Source organism: Leuciscus leuciscus (assembly GCF_965113295.1).
Source record: "Leuciscus leuciscus genome assembly, chromosome: 4".
Taxonomy (NCBI): domain Eukaryota; kingdom Metazoa; phylum Chordata; class Actinopteri; order Cypriniformes; family Leuciscidae; genus Leuciscus; species Leuciscus leuciscus.
Window position 1 is genome coordinate 12,976,585 of NC_138728.1, and position 19,886 is coordinate 12,996,470.

General features: G+C 37.6%; 1 protein-coding gene across 2 annotated transcripts in view; it reads right to left on the reverse strand.

Moving 5' to 3' along the window:
- The window catches only part of chchd3a (coiled-coil-helix-coiled-coil-helix domain containing 3a), a 72,010-nt gene that overhangs the window by 8,690 nt on the left and 43,434 nt on the right, over positions 1–19,886 (reverse strand). Inside the window, exons 5-7 of one of the 2 annotated variants that reach the window (XM_082166330.1) lie at positions 19,060–19,074; positions 16,039–16,122; positions 7,747–7,817 (exon numbers count right to left, since the gene is read on the reverse strand). In XM_082166330.1, the coding sequence (XP_082022456.1) occupies positions 7,747–7,817; positions 16,039–16,122; positions 19,060–19,074 (170 nt within the window). The remainder of the gene's footprint in view (positions 1–7,746; positions 7,818–16,038; positions 16,123–19,059; positions 19,075–19,886) is intronic. The other variant, XM_082166331.1, reaches the window with a different exon arrangement.

The following is a 19,886-nucleotide window of genomic DNA, read 5'->3' on the forward strand; positions in this document are numbered from 1 at the left end:
AAAACAGCACATTTCCAACCGAATATCGTTCTTTGGAGAAGATGCAGAAGCTAGAGCGGGTCACAGTGGGAATATTGACGAAGACCACCCGATTCCCATGAAATCTGAGGCCCAACGTGTCCAAAAACGAAACATCACCTCTGTCCCCGGAGGATTAGAACACACACACAAAACTCTTCATTTGACTGGGGTGACCTTTGGGACAGCAAAAGGCAAAGCAAGGATTGGGCAGGAGGGAGATGTTATCCTGCTCTATTCAAGGAGACGCTCTTTTTAGATCAGACGCGGTTTAATCCGCGCCGTCATTCATATTAGCTGCTCTGAAGGGCAGATGAATGAAGGAGTGAATGGACCCCCGCTGTCAGTCACCACCCCAACTCTTTGGGTCCCGGAAGGACTGGGGATTCACCCGTTCTCTTTGCTTATCCTTCGCTTTTTCTCTATCTCTCTGTCCTTTCCTCAATCCGTCCACTCAAATACACACAGCTGCTGTCTATCACACATCATCCCCCTTCTAGACAAAAATGACAATGGTAATGGTACTTTACTGGTGATGGTTAAGTATATAATTTTAAGTATGAAATAAAACCGTATGGCAGTACTGGGACATACCACCTTGTTATAAAAAAAAATAAAAAAATATGTGTGATAGTCTCCTTCAGTTCATTTATACTTGAAGTCAAAAGTGTCACAAACTCCTTTTTTTACAGTTTAAGGGTTGTGTGAACAATATTAGCCTAAAAAGCATGATACAGAACTAGATATTTTATGTATTGCACTTTGCATGTAAACATAAGAGACAGCTAAAAACCTTAAGATTAAATGTATAATATTTATGAATTATATATTTATAAATTAAATATAAGCATACACTACCATTTAAAAGTATGGGGTCAGTGGGATTTAAAAAAAAGAACATTTAGCAAATGTGACAGTAAAGATTTGATCATTTATAATGTTATCAAAAAATGATTAAAAAAATAAATGTTGTTCTTTTGACATTTCTATTCATCAAATCATGCTGAAAAGAAAGTACAATATCATGGTTTCCTCACAAATATTAGGCAGCACAACGGTTTTCAACACTGATAATAAGAAATATTTCAGCAAAATATAAGGACCAAATCAGCATATTAGAATGATTTCTGAAGACTTCACAATATTACTGTTTTTACTGTATTTTCTATCAAATAAATGCAGCCGTGGTGAGCATGAGAGACTTTTTTCGAAAACAATAAGAAATTCATTTGGCCCCAAAATTGAACAGTAAAAAAACAACAACAACAACAACAACAACAACATGTATACTTCAGATAAAGCACATCACCATTGGCATACTACTTTCAACATATTATGATTAGGGACACACTACTCCTAATATTAAATACTATGTTATATAGAACGGATAGTATGCAAATTGGTTTTGGAGAAAAAAAATATAGGAGGGAAAAAGCTTTGCTGTTCAAACACATCATCTGAGGTTTAAACCTAATGCCAATGGCATTATGGGTAAAATATCCACACATCAACACAGCTGAATGGCACCTTCACCATCTCTCTTTCTATCTCCCATTCTCTCCCTCACAACCCACCGATCGGGCGTCAAAAAGCAGGACAGCTCTATGATATCATAGGCGTGTATATATTTATTTATGTCCGCGTGTAAATCCCTCCATCCAGCTGAAATGGTTTTTGGAAGAAAAGAAGTAGATGTGGGTCATAAATCACAGCGAGCAGGCGCTCGGATGACTGTGACACCGAGGGCTGAGAGAGACACGCAGATATGAGATGCTTTATCACAGGAGGAGCGAGAAAGAGAGAGCTTCTGAATGAAAGACAGGGAAAACAGGAGAAAGGACAGAACGAAACTGTGCTCTAAATTATCCCATGGTTCTGCAACCTTCCTTTTAACCTACACTAGCACATGAAGGACTTCCTATAGGTGTGCTGGTCTGTAGGGGATTTACTAGGGAAAAAACCATTCGGGCACAGTAGCGCAGGGAGAAACGGCAGACGAAAAGCACAAAGACACTTCCTACTGCATTCAGCTTGTTAAAATACCAGCACACATTTCTCAAACAGTCTTAATTCTCTCAAATCAAGACTAATGAAATATCGGTCCACGGGCGCTGCGTATTTAACTCCAGTGTTTTACAGTCGGCTCGGATGAACTGAGACGTCTCTCTCTTAACAGACATGTGACCATCCGTCATCATTATGAGCACTCGCAGTCTAGCGGGGTGAAGAGGTTAAGCATCCACTTCTGAAAAAAACACATGTATGTTCATTTAGGAGCTGACGGCGTGTGTGACAGGCAGACAGAAATCAAAACAAATGAAGCAGTTACGAAGAAAAATGATAAGCACTCATTTTCGCCGTTTTTAAAACATGATCCAACAGTTGCGAGAGGGAAGAGGAGACGCCACGGACTCCGAAACGAACTCGCGTCGTCCCATTACCTGTCGGGCTGGAAAGAAAGAGGAGAGTTGGGGGGGGGAAGGGTTTTCGATGGAGAAGATGAGCAGAGGTCAGATACTAGGGTGAGAAAGGCAAGGAAAGACAAAACACAACGATGAAGGAGCTGGAGGAATGATTTATAGGTGAAGATGTAACAGAGCTAAGAGTGGTCCGTCTGCAGTCTGGAGACACACTTTCAAGATGATGAGGGTTTGATAACCTGTGACAGCACCAGTCATAACCGTGTGTGTGGAGCTCCTCTTGTTGAGCGAGAAGGCCATTTACTCCGCATTGATATTCTTTGCTGTTCAGCCGTCGACTGACCTCTTTTAAAACAGAATACTTAGCTTAAATATTATGGCTTGTCTACTGCCGTTCACTTATATTTCGCTGTAATAGCTATAATTGTGTTCTCTGAGACAGGTCAAGCTGTGCTTCAATAGGCAGTCAAACTTCATGGCCTTTTAAGAGGAGTTATTTCTTCTAAAGAGCAGACTATTATAGTCTGAGATCTCGCTGTGGATTATGGGGCTTTTCCAAGGAGACGTGAGAAATACCAACACACAGTCTCAAAATAACCTCTATATGCAAATGAAGGTGCTAAGGATCCAAGATATATTGGTACTGTATTGGATATCAACTGATATTAGAACTTCAACGCTCATTTCCTATGTTTTAATTAAGATTCCATTGCTGTCTTTTAACAATCACTGAAAGTTACATAAATAATGCCATCAAATGTATTCATGCCTCGTGTATTACAATTTATTATGAAATAAAAATATTCACTTATAGCATTCAAAACAATTGATTTTACTAAGTATAATATACTACTAAAAACTAATGATATCATTTTTTTTTTTTTTGAAAAGTAAAAAAACTACAAATGAATGCATTTTTCTACTATAAATAATTTATTATTACATAACACTAAATTCACTATTTTCAACCTATACTTGGACAATTCCAAGAACGCAAAGAACGGTCTCCAGGTCTGTATCACTTTATTAAAATTAAGCAAAACAAAACATGGCAAATGTTTTCTTTCACGAGGCGTCAATCTTTTTAGTGAGGGCTAGAGGTTTAAAGCTTACAGGCTTCCGTACATCGTCCTCTCGCAGCGTCTTCTGGAATTTCTAACGGTTTGATTCTCTCAAGTCTGCATTCGATGCATCCTCAATATCAAGAACACATCCGGGTACTTTCATGCATCCTCTGTACTTGTGTTCTTGAGTATTGGAATTGAACTTCGACGGTTGATGATGTACGAGAACACAAGATCACTTAAGAACACACATTGAGAAATGGCTTCAACTATTCATGAAAAGCAGACTGATAGTGATGTGAAAATGTGGTGTAGTGCATTGGAACACTAATTCCAACAAGTGCACTTTGACCTAAACAGGACACGTTAATGGGCGACTAAACCGGGTGAGCAGAGACATTTAAACCCATTTATAGAACAGAAGATAGCAGAACATAGGGAGAGGTCAACACTGTGAAACTGCTTTGATGTGACAGAGTTCGGTAACACCCTGGGGACACAAGACAAACACACAGAGTGCATGCTTAAACACAGCATCACAGGGATGAGGCAAAGGTCAGCACTGACAGGTGGCTGAAGACAACATCCCATTCTTCCAGTCAAGCATTTATCTGTAATTCAACCAGCATCCACGGCCGCATAGCTCAACAGGCTGTGTGTGTGTGCATAAGTGTGTGGAAGAGCCGTTTCATGTGTGTGTGAGCAGACAAGCATTGAATGCATGCATTTGTGCATGTATTCTTCAGCATCATCTGATGCTTAACAATTATTTCTAATTCCAACCTGCTCCTAACCTCTACTTTTAACCGTCAAACCTCAAACTTAACATGTTAAAAATACCCGTTTTCTAACCCATACATGCTTAAACAATTGCCTGATGGGCTGAATGAGCCCTTCTCTGATCACTGAGATTGTCTCTATAATCCTGTAAAGTAAAATAAATAAGAGGGATTCGGGCCGGAATTTTAGACTGGGCGTGACGTTATGCGCGTTCACGGCACGCTCACCTGGCTGTCTGGCAGGTTTGTGTATTCGCCGCCATTCTCCGTAGAAGATGGATTCTAAGAGACCGGCTTGTAGTTCATTTCAAACACCAACGCAAACTCCACGTAAGATAAAAAAAAGAAAACTTTTGTCCGTGAGCGTGCACACTTCTGGCTGCAGTTTCGCTTGCCGCCAGAGGGGGCATAGTTCTGCAAAAACTCAGAGACTTGCGCAATGCACCTTTAATCTTCACTTAAACTTAAACCCTATCCTTTAATTCTAAATCCTAAACATTACTTGCACCAATTTTCCAAGTCTAAATTCCCAACCTTAAACCATAACCATATCAGAAAACCATTGGATGACAGAAATGTCATTCCAAACCCATCCCTAAAAGTTCAGTTTACCATGTCATCACTGCATTGCTTGGTTTCTCAAAGGTGTTTTGAGTTCTGTTTGGCCTAGAAGCGGTTATGAACGTCACTACTTTGTTGACGTCCAATCAGTTTCTATTAAAGCTGCATGATTCTCCCATGATTCTGAACGGATAACTAAACAAAATAACGCAATTTACTAGCTGTTCAGACAAAATGTTAATTGCTGCAATCTATTTAAAATTACTGATTAATCTGAATGAATTATTTTAAAAATAAATGGTTTGGAAAAAATTATTCACTGACTTCCTCATAAATACTTCACTTGTTTCATTACTGGATGAATCAGAATTTTTGAACGAATCTTTTGAATGAATGATTCAATCACAAATACTTTTTTGAACAGTTGCTTGTCGCCACCTACTGGTGTAATGATGCAATTATACAGTCGTTATTTAAAGTGTCAAGTTTCTTTCAAAAGGTGATTAACTCTATTTTGATCGCTACCTTAGAGATCAGCATTTATATCTGGATAATAAACTTTTATCCCATTACTTCTGTGAAAATCTCAATTATTGTCATCGTGTGAGTGTTTGAAACGAGAAAATGATTTACGTCGAGAAAATGACTTTGATTAATCGTGCAGCTCTAGTTTGTATAATATTTAATCCCCTAAAATATATATATATATTTAATATAAATGTATAATATCAAAGCTGAACAATCACAGATGTTTTTCACACATCATCTTATATTGTCCCTGTACATGGTCAGAGAAATACATAGGATTTTTTTTTAACTTCTCCATTGTTTGTGTTGTTTATCTAGTCACTCCACACTTGCATAAACAGAACATTTCTCAACTTGCCATGTTGCTAGACACAATCTGTCATCAACGGCTGCTGATTCACGTCTCAGAAGTCACCAATAAGGATAGGCCTAACCCTACGACAAAGGGTGTCGATCCATGAACATGCTTTACCTGGGTAAATCGGATGTTATTATACAGATGTAAAGGCATTGCAAAAAACATTACAACCCCCTTTGTTATTCATGGAATAAGGTAAATTAAAATAAATCTTGTTAAATCAAATAGGCATTTTATTTTACAGATGTACAAACATCCCAAAGCAATTAGACCATTTGACCTCAGACTGATTTTTCCAGAAGTCACAAGCACATCTAAAGCTTTCAGCTACTGAGAGAATAAAGACGTCGAAGAGACGATCATTTACAACTTCAAGTAAAAGATTATCATTTCAAACTCATGTTAATTCCATCAATTATGCAGATTTGGACCTCCATCTCCAGGGCAGTTTCAACTTTCAGGAAATCAAAAGGCTCAGACAAAAATATACTTAATTCTTTTTACTCAACCCAATTCCTGATAGGATCTTATCGCCTGTTTTCCCTTTAGAGGGGAGATATGTTTGGAATATCCATTTGGGAAAAGCAATACAGATAGACTTGTTTCTAATGTACAACCTAAACACACACACATACACACACACCTGTGGCCCATCGTTCATATAATACAGAGACTTTTATGTTTCCTTTCTTCTTTCTCACGCACATGCAGTTAAACCTCATTATTCTCGCAGTCAGTAAAGCTGCGTCTTTCCTCGTGAAACATCAGACCTTGAAGACATTTCATTATATACAAAAAAGCCCTCTCACACACGCTTTTCCCTCCACCCCGTAATCCAATCACAGCGCTGCTAATGCACCTCTCTAATGCAATCAGCCAATCACAGCATCCACTGTTGCCCCGCTGGTCACATGACACCCCAGTCCAGGCCTGTGCGAAGAACCATGTCAGGCTAATGCTATTTTAATGCATTTCTTAATGCAATTTAGCATTAGCCGCGCAACCTCCCCCCTCCCGACTCCGATCCTGCCCCACTGGACACCACAAATCAATTTCTGACATTTCTAAAGAGACGATGATCCCTGTGTTGGCACTGAGGAAGAGGGATAATGACAGCCTAATGCGATTTGTGAGCGCAGGCTAGTCCTGAAACAGGCTGGCCTTCATTCACTTCCCCTTTACCAACATGCATTACTATTGGGGCTAATAGGCCACATTAAGACATATGGAGCCAAAATGTCCTATAATTGTAGGGCTCTTCAGTTACATGTTTCCAGCTACAGTAGCCTAATGGTCAAGATTTCATATTCATGACAAGACTTTATCAAAGTTTGTCAGAATAGATGATGGAAACATCTTAAGTGTGTTTCCGGATGAAGTAGTGAAGCATGATTGCATATGTTTTTTGTAGATTCAAAGGGATAGTTTGACCAAATTCTGTTCATCATTTACACCCGTAGGACTTTCCTTCCACCGTAAAACACAAAAGTAGTCATTTTATCGCAAAATATTCTACATGTAATGAAAGTAAATGATGTCGAGCAAGATTTTCAGTTAATAACACCTTGAATTTTACTCTGTTCCTTAAACAAGGCTTTCGCATGGCTTCAGAAAAATATTGCGCATGATTCATAAGGGCTACTTTTATAATGGTGCCCCTGGTCTTCATTGGCTTTCGTTGTATGGAAGTGAGCAGCTTGGACATTCTCTAAACAAAGATGTTTAAAAAAATATGAGTGCGAGTACATAACGTTAGAATTCTCATTTTTTAAAAGAAACCTATACCATACCTAATTACAGCATTGTGTAAATGGGAACTGACAGAGATGCTAGAACAAAAGCTCATTGTGAAATATGTAATGCAGCCAAGGAGCTACCCAGCATCAGTGTGTGTGCTCACATTTGCATACATGCATCTTACTTACACAACGTATTGCGTCTGAAAAGGCAGGATTATAAGCTGTATTAATGTTGGACTTTAAGCTGATGAACGCCATGGTGTGTAATTCTGAACTCACTTGAACTTGGCGTTGACCTCGTCTGCTGCCTTGTGATAGTTCTCATTTGACACCTTGTAGAACTGGCCACTCTGAGGAAGAGAGAGAGTGAAAATGTGTGTCAAAATAAAATATTTACAGAAAATCACTTTGCTTTTCAGAATTAAAATGATGACTGTTTGTGTATTCCTAATCCTTTTGCTGTCTCCTGCAGAATGAATAGATGAAGGGGAACATTTATAGACATAAAAAGCTCCCAATAACACAAATGTTCAAAACAGCAGCAGGTCCAACCCAACTGAGTCTCCACCTTTCTGTGCTTCCAGTACAAAAGAAGGACAAAAAAAATTGATTGAAATATAATTTAAAGCATTTTTTTGTTGTCTGGCGTGCAGCACAAAAGAGTTCTGCTGGCTTTTAGATCTCAAAGAAGGGAGGAAATCAAAGAAAAAGTGTCATCAAAGATGAAAAGGTCATCACACTAACAGATGATGGCAATCTAAAAACTTATGAGGATCTTAGTGAAGTGTGTCAAGAGTAGGTGGGTAAAAATGAATGTTCCTTACAACCTGGAATGGACCTTGATAAACCGTTCAGGTCGGCGATTCGAAAAGATAACTGACATTTCGAAGAAAATGGGCCGAATGTCAGATGGACGACTGAATTTGAGGATGGGACAACAAAAACTTGCTCAAGCTACATCCATAAAGAGAGCTCTCAATCACAGCGAGACAGGTTCATTTCACATTCACTCTCTCGCACACACAATCAATACAAATGAAAGACAACAACCATGAGGATCAATAATTATATCTTAGGCTTTTAGTGAAGCTACTGTATAGCTTCTGATGGACTGCATGTCAAGTAGAAGCCATTTGTCTAGTGGCTATAAGAGTCCAAAATCAGCTTCCCGTCAAACCTACCAATGGCTAGTAGATAAGCAATTTGCATACCATAAATTTTGTGTGTGTGATATAATATTCAACTAAAATAAGAAATCCAACTAAAATATAATTAAATTAAATTTCCAATAGTTAAAAAAATAGTTACCAGCTAATGGTTTTATTTACTTGCTAAGGAAAGATTTTCACATTTGGCGCTTGGCAAATTTTACTTTGGTCGCTGCATGGTACTATTACACTGTGGGACCTACTGTAGGAATCTGAAGGGCTGACTCACACACTTGTAAAATCCAAAATAATGTTTTATTTCCCCCTGAGTAAACGAGCCTGCCATCAAGCCTATTATTGGAACAACAGCATTGAGAGTTAAAGACGGCATCAGGTACGAACTTGACTCTGAGGAGCCTGGTAAAAGGGAACAACAGCAGTGATTTTAAGAGCATGTTGTGATGATGCTGATCTGATGGGAGAAGTCAGCACTAATGAGGGATACACACTAAGAAGTCGCTGGCCTGCAGAGACACTGATTACATGAAAAGTCGGACCTCCACGCACACACGCTCTAAAACCCCAAGACCTGATTGGCGGTGTAATTTGGGAGGTCTGCCTTTTCCCTTGATTAAAGAGAGAATGGGATAGGTGCTGATTTTGATTTCAGAGTTGGGCCACACTGATTTAGAGGCCCCTCCATCAATCTGAGAGCGTACGTTTACCACCCACATACTCTTTCACGAAACCCTAAACCCTCATCTTCATTCGTCATGGCTAGAATATCAGATTATGATTACAAAACTATATATTTCACATCTTAATCATTATTTAAAAAAATTTTTTTGTTGTTTATAATTATATTTCATAAATATTAACGTTTTGAGAACTTGCACCACATGACATTTTACAACATGAACTAACCTTGCCTTATGAAAATACCAAATAATCTGATATTTTAAGAGGCATGTTGACCTTAACACAGTCATGAGGGTCTGCAGGAGTCATCTCTGATGAGTTACATTAGTAAGACCACAAGACTTTTTTGGTCACGCCACATGACATGATTTGTCATGACAAGAACAACACTATTGACTGTTGGACTTCTTGACTTGGTCAGACCACATGATTTTGCAGTGAAACGTGTTTTATTATTACTATTACTTAAATATTTTAGAGGGAACAAATCTGTCTGCAAAATCAAAGCCTCTCTATGGTAAGTTAAAACACTTGTCTGTTGGACCACATGAATTTGTTGGTCGCACCACAATTTATTTCTTGTTTTATTTATTATAAATATATTTAAAAAAAACTTGTGTTTGTTGGTTGCAATATCAAAGTCACATGGTCTAAGTTATTATAGAGAGGCTTTGATTTTACAAAAGTGTTTTATTATTCTTTCTTCTTATACATTTAAGAAAATATAAATATATTGCACAAAGTTATGTGGTGAGACCTCGAGTTGCAACTGACAAAGTCATGAGGTCCAACAGACAAAACTGTTTTAATACTCTTAACTCTAAACTCTTTTGTTTCCCAAATTAAAGTCATGTGGTCACACTAACAAATCATCAGGACCACTACATACATACACACACACACACACACACACACACACACACACACACACACACACACACACACACACACACACACACACACACACACACACACAGTACACATATGTTATAATGTTTCAATTGTATCAACCCTAAAAAACAATTCCGAGGTTTCATTCCTTTCCTTAGCAAGCACCACTAAAAAACACTCCAGTTCTTTACCTGTTCCACACAGCAGCTGTGAAACACTCTCTCACTTTCTGTTTACAGGCATCTTAAAATAAAACTTTATTTAATCCGATGCACACAGGGGTGTTATGAACTAATGAAAGAATCTCCTAAAAACTACTCCTGCCACTGACGGCACATATAGGTGGTGTTTTGAGAAACAACCCCATGTTCAAATTAAATATCGCAAGCTTTATAATGAGAGATCTGAGCAGTGGTGCCGTAATCAGCAGGCTGCGTTATCTCTCACAGACCAGAGAGGATGAGGAGGGAAACCCCCGCTGAGACAGCCATTATGGCTCAACAGCACGGCAGCCATATTGGCTCCGCAGCGCACAGGCGGAGGCGCGAGACTGCGCTTTAACAAATCAAAGATAGCAACTGCAAACAGGGAAGGAAAGCAGAACAGAGGCCTGTGGAGTCAATCCTTCCGTCGCTGCCTCTTACTGCGGGAGACTGTGAAACAAAACAGACGAGTGGAAATGTCCCAAACAAGCACAAATGCTGTAGCTTAATGGCAAAAACCTTCAGTCAAAGCATGGAAAACATTTTTAGAGTGACATATTGGTGACATTTTACGACTAATACAGAACACCATATGGGGTTGGAATGACAAAATCGTGAGCAAATGGTAAGAAATGTTGAACTATTCCAATTTTACTACGCTTGTGGCTGGAAGTAAAAACAAGGGGACATGACTGCGAGTGCAAAGCTCAAGCTGTGTCTCTTGTCTAGATAAAACTCTGCTAATTAAATTAACGAGGCTTCGTGCGGAGACAGACACTGTCCCTTTCCAGTGTGTCGTCTACAGGGAGGAAGAGATAAATGACCACACATTGATCTCAAATAAAACAACTCACATTCTTCACTTAACAATGATGTCAGAAGCATGGAAAACAGAAAGAGAGAGAGAGTTTTACATGCAGAGATTAGCTATTTACATTGAAGCATCACTACGGGTTACTACGACTACATCATATAGTGTTGCTAGGTAACAGCCCCCCGAGAGTCAAAGCTTTGAATGGAGTTCAAGCAAAAGTGTCGCTACATCATGTGATAAAAAAAGATAAGAAGTTTTCTTTTGGACACAATTTCAGACAGAGTTGTGCTCTTGAAAATCTGACTCTGCACCCTCAAAATTAGGGTTGAGAATTGAGAACTGGTTCTGATTTAGAACCTGTTTCATTAAAATAATAATAATAATAATAATAATAAATATATAAAACAAATAAAAATAAACGGGCAAATAAGTAAATAAATACTGTTATCTGGTTGTCCAATGAATGGCACATGGGGAGAAACCCATTAATCAATCAATTATTAATTATTATTATCAATATAATAATAACAACAATATAAGTTATTATTATTCAATACAATTTAGGAATCATTCAATTACACATCAATAATTATTTTTGCAATCTCATAGAGCACACACCTCCCCACCAGATTCATGTTCTGTAGAGGTTTTTTATTTTATTTTATTATTTTATTGAATCTAAGAGATATTACAATACATTACTCACAAATATTGTTAGTTTAGTATTATGTTCGTTTAGTGTTAGTTTAGTATTTTTGGTTTAGCATAAGACTAGGGAAGTTGCATCTTTAAAAAATGATAACAGAATCATTAATTTAATCATAAAGGGGCTGGGAATGGCGAGACGGGATTAGAACAGAATAGCTTACAATTCCCAACTCTTGTTACCAGTTTGCACCTGACTGACAGGTGCAATGCACTTTGGGAATTTTATCACTAAGCCTGACTGGCTTGGTAAGCGATCAATGTTATTATGCTTTTCTTACACATTATCAAGCCAGATCATAAGAATGTCTAATTATGAGCAAGCTAACATCCATTCCAAGCCACTGCATTTAAGTGCTTTTGAGGTCATTTAAATTCCATTGATCAGGCTAAAATCACTGTATTAGCAGCTTCCTTCAACACCTCAGACTTTCCACTGTTATCATGAAGCATTAGGAAAAAGACACAAAACTTCTGATAGCGCAATTGAGTAGAAAAAAAAAGAAAAGAAATGGTGAAAAAAAAGAGGAGAGCGGTCAGTTGAAATATGAGATTGTTTTACAGAGTGAAAATCTGAGGCGAATATATACGTGCGGTTCATATATAGATATTGTTTCAGAGGCAATTTGAGTGGCCACGGCAATAAGTAGGCTGGAGGTGGCAGTCGTCTCAGAGCTGTGACGGGCTGTCACACGCAGGCCACTGATAAACGAGCAAACTGAATTGAAAGAGACATGTAATATATATCAGCGTTTTATTCTCTTCTCTCTCTGTATCTCTCATTCACTCTTTTCTCTTTTTCGTAGCTGGTATTGTTAGAGACCAAAGGCTAGGGAAAACCACAATCCTGTGGTTCCCAAAATGATGTCATTTATATATAGCCACATTCTTTCTCTCTTTTATTGTTACGCAGAAGATTTAAACGAAACTACAGGTCGCTCATTTTCACGTAATTACATTGAACAGAGATTTCAAGCTTCAAAAAGGAAGCATACATACATACATACATACATACATACACACACACATCACTATACAGCTCTGGAAAAAATTAAGAGACCCCTGCAAAATTATCAGTTTCTCTGGTTTTACTATTTATAGGTATGTGTTTGGGTGAAATTAACATTTTTGTTTTATTCTATAAACTACTGACAACATTACTGACAAGCCATCAAACAACGCCGAGCTGCTTGAATGCTTGCACCAGGAGTGGCATAAAGTCCCCCAACATCAATGTGAAAGACTGGTGGAGAGCATGCCAAGATGCATGAAAGCTGTGATTTGAAAATCAGGGTTATTCCATCAAATATTGATTTCTGAACTCTTCCTAAGTTAAAACATTAGTATTGTGTTGTTTAAAAATGAATATGAACTTATTTTCTTTCCATTATTCGAGGTCTAAAAACACTGAATCTTTTTTGTTATTTTGACCAGTTGACATTTTTCTGCAAATAAATGCTCTAAATGCCAATATTTTTATTTGGAATTTGGGAGAAAGGTGTCAGTTTATAGAATAAAACAAAAATGTTAATTTTACCCAAACACATATCTATTAGGGGTGGAACGGTACATGTATTCGTATTGAACCAAAACGGTACGGGTGTCACGGTTCGGTGCTTAAATTTACACGGAGAATACACGGTATAAAAATAAATAAAACTCGTGTGCAAATTAATTAACGTAATGCAGAACTACTGTTAGATACGCGGGTTCTTTAGGGACACCTAATCTGTAGCCCCGCAGGCTGCGATGTAAAGATTGCAATGCTGGAATATATATATTCGCGGGCGCGATCGAAAAGTCGTAAAGTGTTTACTTATATTTGTGTGTGTGTGAGGCGCGATCGAAAAGTCGCAAAGTGTTTACTTATATTTGTGTGCGTGCGTGTGTGTGTGTGTGTGTGTGTGTGTGTGTGTGTGTGTGTGTGTGTGTGTGTGTGTGTGTGTGTGTGTGTGTGTGTGTGTGTGTGTGTGTGTGTGTGGCGTGGGCGCGATCGAACAGTGGAAAATGAAAACATACTCCGTCATTTTGTTTATACAGGACATCATTCAAACTGCAAAGTGTTTAAGTTACTGTTAATTAAAATTTTAAGGAAAACAAATATATTAATCTGAAATGTAGCAAATACATTTTCAATTCATTCAGGTACAATTACCAAACATATCTCAAGGTCTTTTTGTCTTTTTATTAATTTAATTAATAAACTAATTATATAAAACTATTGTCAGTGCACTACAAATAAACTGGTTCTATGCCTTTACTTTATTAATAAAACTTATTTAAAAAATACAAGGCTTAAGTAATTTATTTTCCTTTGGTGTTACAGCCTGAGACATGCACAAGCCTTCTGCATTTTTGTTTTGCTTTTCCCCTCCATTGTACCGAACTCGTACCGAACCGTGATGTCTGAACCGAGGTATGAACCGAACCGTGACTTCTGTGTACCGTTCCACCCCTAATATCTATAAATAGTAAAACCAGAGAAAATTATAATTTTGCAGTGGTCTCTTAATTTTTTCCAGAGCTGTATATGAATAATGCGATTACACATACTTATTTTTGCTAGGAAAATTATCAATATTATTATTACATACGTATTTCATCATTTTATTCATTTTAATTATTGAAAATGTAAATATACAATATTTTTATTTAATTAAATATTTTATTCTATATATGTATTATTATTATTATTATTATTATTATCATCATTATAATAATTTATTATCATTATCTGCATCTGATGGTTCTTTTAGAAAAGAATAAATAATTTTATTGCATATACTGTATATGTTCCCTACTCTTTTCTATGCCACTGTCTTGTATTGATGTCTAACCAACAAATCATGATTCACAAACCAACTGGGCTCAGACACACTAGTGTTCAGCTGAGTGTGTCTCTCTCACTCAGAAGGGGTGAGGTCTGTGTATGTGTTTGTGTACATGTTGACACAGTGCCGGGAATATTGAACAGAGCTCGATAAGTGATTGATGAAGCTGCGAGTGATCAATAACGCCTCCGCATGCAGAGCTGAAATGGCGTGAAAGCTGTCCTTGTAAAGAGACAAGAGAGACTGCGGTGTGCAAGATCAGCTAGATTCATGGACACAGTATAAGTCTAATCACTGACTTAATGGAGCTTTAAAAGAATATTCTAGGTTATTTTCTAACCTAGATTCTATGGACTGCATTTGTGGCATGCTGTCGATAACCACAGACTTGTCCTTTATAGTGTGCAAACTAACACAACAAAGCAGTTACAGTAAATCACTCATTACAGAAGCTTTCAAGTAGAGACCTGATGCAACAGAGTGTGGCGTGGGACAAGATTTGACGGGCGAGTGCGGGTTCAGGAAGTAAGACACTCATGTGTGAGCATGTTTGCATTCTGGAGAGCATCAAAGGTTTTTCTAACCTTTTTGTTTCTCTAAATAACCGGCTATGTGTAAATGCGGCCTTAGTAAGACGAAAGATTCTGCCATTTAATTCCAAAAATGTTTAATAAGACATGTTACTGTTTTGCTAATGCTAAAGTATGTGAATTGCAGATGAGTTGAAAAAGCTCAAAAAGATGGTTACAGAGGGCTAAACCTTTGAAACACCTATGGACACACACAACCTACACTTTTAAAATGGGTCAACACTAGATATCTACCATTTTTGCACACACTTTCACACCCCCTTCTGGGAGCTTAGTATGTGTTTGTCCTTTGAGGGTGAAGAATCTGAGGTGAGGGAAGGTGGACGCCTCCCATCCCAGAGGCTCAGAGGAGGATCTGACCATGAGCTGCAGGAGGGTGTCAGTTTGAGGACACAACAAATGAGTGAGCAAGGTTGCAGAGAGGCCTCAGCCGCACATTGCAGATCAAGACAACCTGCCTCACCATGGTATTGTAAAGCAAGACAGCCTGTCTCACCTCTGCCTCTATAACACAGGACAGTCTGACTCACAATCTGCCTCTATGGCTCAGGACAGCTGCACCACGAGTTACTGTTGAGAATTACGGTTATCGTATCCGATAATATCGTTAATAATAATGTAGTGCTTTAGCGTTCATCACTATATATTCAGGAACTGTGGATAATGTAACTGCAAATGTATAGGTCATACCCTTTCCTTCAGCTTGGCCACTTGCTCTCTGTAGAAGGCGTCCTGCTTCCGGAGCTCTTTGTCTCTCTCCTCCAACTGTCTAGCCTGTGGAGAACACACACATACACACAACTGCATTCAATATAACATCACACAGAGTCTCTAGCATCAGCAGACAGCAAAATGAAATGCTTGGCAGGATGTTCACGCTGATCTTTTCCATACAATGATAGTAAATGGGCAGTCAAGCTCCAAAAATGACAAAAAGCACCCTAGAAATAATATAACAGTTGGCAATATGACTTGATCGCTATATTCGAAGCTTCTGAAGTAATTTGATAGCTTTATATAAAGAATAGAAAGAAATGTAATAAATAATAATAATAATCTTCCTTAAACTCAAAAAGGCTACAAACAATGCATAAAAATTAGCAAAAATAATACCTAATACATGGTACATAATACTGCTAATAATAATAATAATAATAATAATAATAATAAATATTATTACTAACAATATATACTATAATATTTTATTTTATAATATTATTCATATTTGTTATTCAAATCTTTCATAAAAATAACATTTTGAGCATTTTCTTAAAACAATTAAAAGTAGGAGCATTAAGCTGAAAACATCACATTTGAATATGCAAACCTACTTGACTAGAAGTGAAATATGACTTAAATCTTGGTCTTTTCCTCACAAATTTTTTTTTTTTAAATATAGCATATTACAGCACATCGGTCATATTGAGCACTTTCATGGTGCTTTAAAGGGGTCCTATTATGCTCTTTTACAAAGTCTGGATTTTGTTTCTGGGGTGTACTAGAATATGTTTTCATGCTTGATTGTTCAAAAAACTTATTATTTTTCACATATTTTACATTATTACCGCACCTCTCTCCCCAGTCTGGCTCGAATACGCAGATTTAGATGAAGCCCCTCCTTCTGAAATACCAAATGTGCTGTGATTGTTTAGCTGGCCCAGTGTGTTGTGATTGGCACAGCGTAGTGCACGTTTGGGAAATGTCCCGCCCCTCCATAACTGCAAGTTTGTCTTGTGTAAATATTAAGTTTGGCGTAAATTTCAAACCAATTCGAGCCCGATTCAGACCCTGACAATGTTAACGAACAAGAGCATTATGCAGAATGCATTTCATGCACAGCACGGATTTCACAGGACGTTTCAGAGTGGCAAGTTTTTTGTAATTTTCTTATACATTATAGATACGATGTTATCCACCATTTAATCATGATATTTGTCGGAAAACTAAGGTAATAGAAACAGTAATCGATTACAAAACCATGTTTAAAATGGTGAACGGTCTTACAAAAGCGAGAGCTTACAAAAGCAACAGAAAACTGTTCTCCAAAAAATTTCCGGCACATATATACACCTTATATATATAACCACTCTTGTCAGCTTTAGGAAGGTCAAACAAATGAGTGGAAAAAACAGTGTCTCTTTGACATAGCGACAACACTGTATTCTCTAACGCCGTTTTACCAGGTTTTGTCCCCTTTTTGTGCAATCCGTGGGCAGGGATAATTTAAATGAGGAACATTATGACCACGTTGTGGTTCTTGGAAAGTGGATTCTGTTAAAAATATATCCCTTTGGAGTGGAATTTGAGCTTTGTAACCTTGCAGATCTTTTTTATGCTCAAACAGCAACATTACACATTAAAACTAAAGTTGAAAAAGTGGAAAAGCATAATAGGACCCCTTTAAATTATTTTTAGCTTTGTAGCATTGGGTCACCATTTACTTTTATTGTTTGTAAAAGATGTTTAAATTTCTCCTTTTGTGCTCAATGGAATAAAGTCAGTTTTGGAATAACATGAGTGTGTGTAAATGATGGCTTAATTTCAATTTCGAGGGGAGCTTTTAAAATAACTTGAATATATTTCTTCAGGCACAATCATAACTAATCTAAGTCCTTACACATAGCAGCACAGTAGATATTCTCTACCCTGAAGAGTATGGCCTCAGGTTGCTGGCATTTTGAGAGATGACATAGACCTTTGATTATTCCAAGGGCATCAGTTCATGACAGGGTTCATGTGGGAATGTTCACTGGAACCCTCTTTGTGTGTTAGAGGCTTGGTGTGTGTGAATGGAAGAGACAAAGCGATAACATCAGCAGTGGAAGAATAAAAAATCTTTATGGCCTTATCCGTGATTCTCTGTCCTATCACACATGATTCTCCCCCTCTGTCACTCCTGACCTTCAGCTACTAGAAGTGACCCTCACTAATTTATAACACACTCAGAGAGGAGATACAGTATGCTGACAGCCATGTTTACTCATCTATTGCCTTTTGTGCCTTCAAAATGTATAGGATTGTTGAAAACAGACTCCAAATCGCTTTTTTGATTGTGGTTCTACTATTCCTAGTTTAATTTCCCCCTAAAGTTGTTGTGCTCTGTTTTCCCTATCCCAAAAAATAAAAATAAAAAAACACTAGAAGGAAATAAATAAATAAAAATGGAACAAGAAAATGAATGAAATAATCAATAAGAAAATAACACTAAAAACTAAATTATTTAAAATATACATTTCTTAAAATATAAATGTAATAAATGTTTATTTTATTTTATTAACTAAAATTGTAATTTTCACAAATCACAATTAATTTTTTAAAGGCATTTTTTGGTTATGTTGTGCTGGTCATCTTGGACTACAACTAACATGTAGCAGCGTGGATGCAGCATCATGCAAACGTTTTCAGATTGAGCAATTCGCATTCAGCCATGATTAATTTATTTTGTAAGCAAAAGTGTCCCATTGCACATTTAAATAATGTGGCTCCTTACATTTGAACAATGAAACAAATGAAAATTAATTTCTGTGCTGGTGAAGAAACACAATGGCAAGAAGATGACATCAAATGAAAGAAAAATGATAATTAGAAAAAAATCTCAGCAGTGAATCACAAAAAGAGAGAGGTATAGTATATTTAGGCATGCAGTACTGCAGCAGGAAGCAGGTTGAGATAGATATGGGATGTATAAATCAAACCTCTCTTGTGCCTTACCTTTCTCTCCAGTTGCTGGAGTGAGGGAGCAGAAAGAAAAAGGACAGAGAAAGAGAACAGAAATTTAACGATGAAGTTCCTATAATTACATTCAGTATTCAAAGGCTGAAGCGCGCACACACACACACACAAACACAAAGACTGCAGTGTGAAGCAGCGGGGTGCTGCTATAGTGCAGGGACACAGAGACGGCACGTTCATCTCTGTGTTATCAAACACTGTCGCAAGGTGAGAAGGAGCTCTTCACAACAAATCTCATCTAAAATCTAAACCCTGAAAATCTGATCTAATCTAAATCTAATCAGAGCGGAGCGATCTCCATCAGAGCTCAACCCCAGCGCTCGTGGAGGCCAGTACGGCTGATGAACTTCTCACTCACTCGAATATCTATAAACCCGCAGGTAAGTCTGCCGTGATTTCTAGGTCACTAAGAAGTGTTAATAATCCCAAAGAAAATTAAACTTTTTCATCTTCTCACGCATGCAAATTTCTCATTCGTTTCATAATGGGAAAGGTAACATCACATGACATTATTGAAAATGACATTTTTCTACAGCTTGCAGATGCTTGCTTTTTGATTGGGCATTAAAGGTCATTGTCAGGGCATTGCTAAGTGGTTGCAAAGGTACTCTGAGTTGTTGTTTTTTAATGTTGCTAGGTGGTTTTCAAGTCAGTTGCTTGCTTATCTGATATTACGGTCTCTAAATGTGGTTTGGTTCCATCCTTCAATGTAAGTTCACAAAATTTTCCCCCCAAACCTTTTATGGCTTGCTCTTTTAAAAAATTTTAATCTAACGGCTTAAAAATGTAATAGCACACCACTCTTG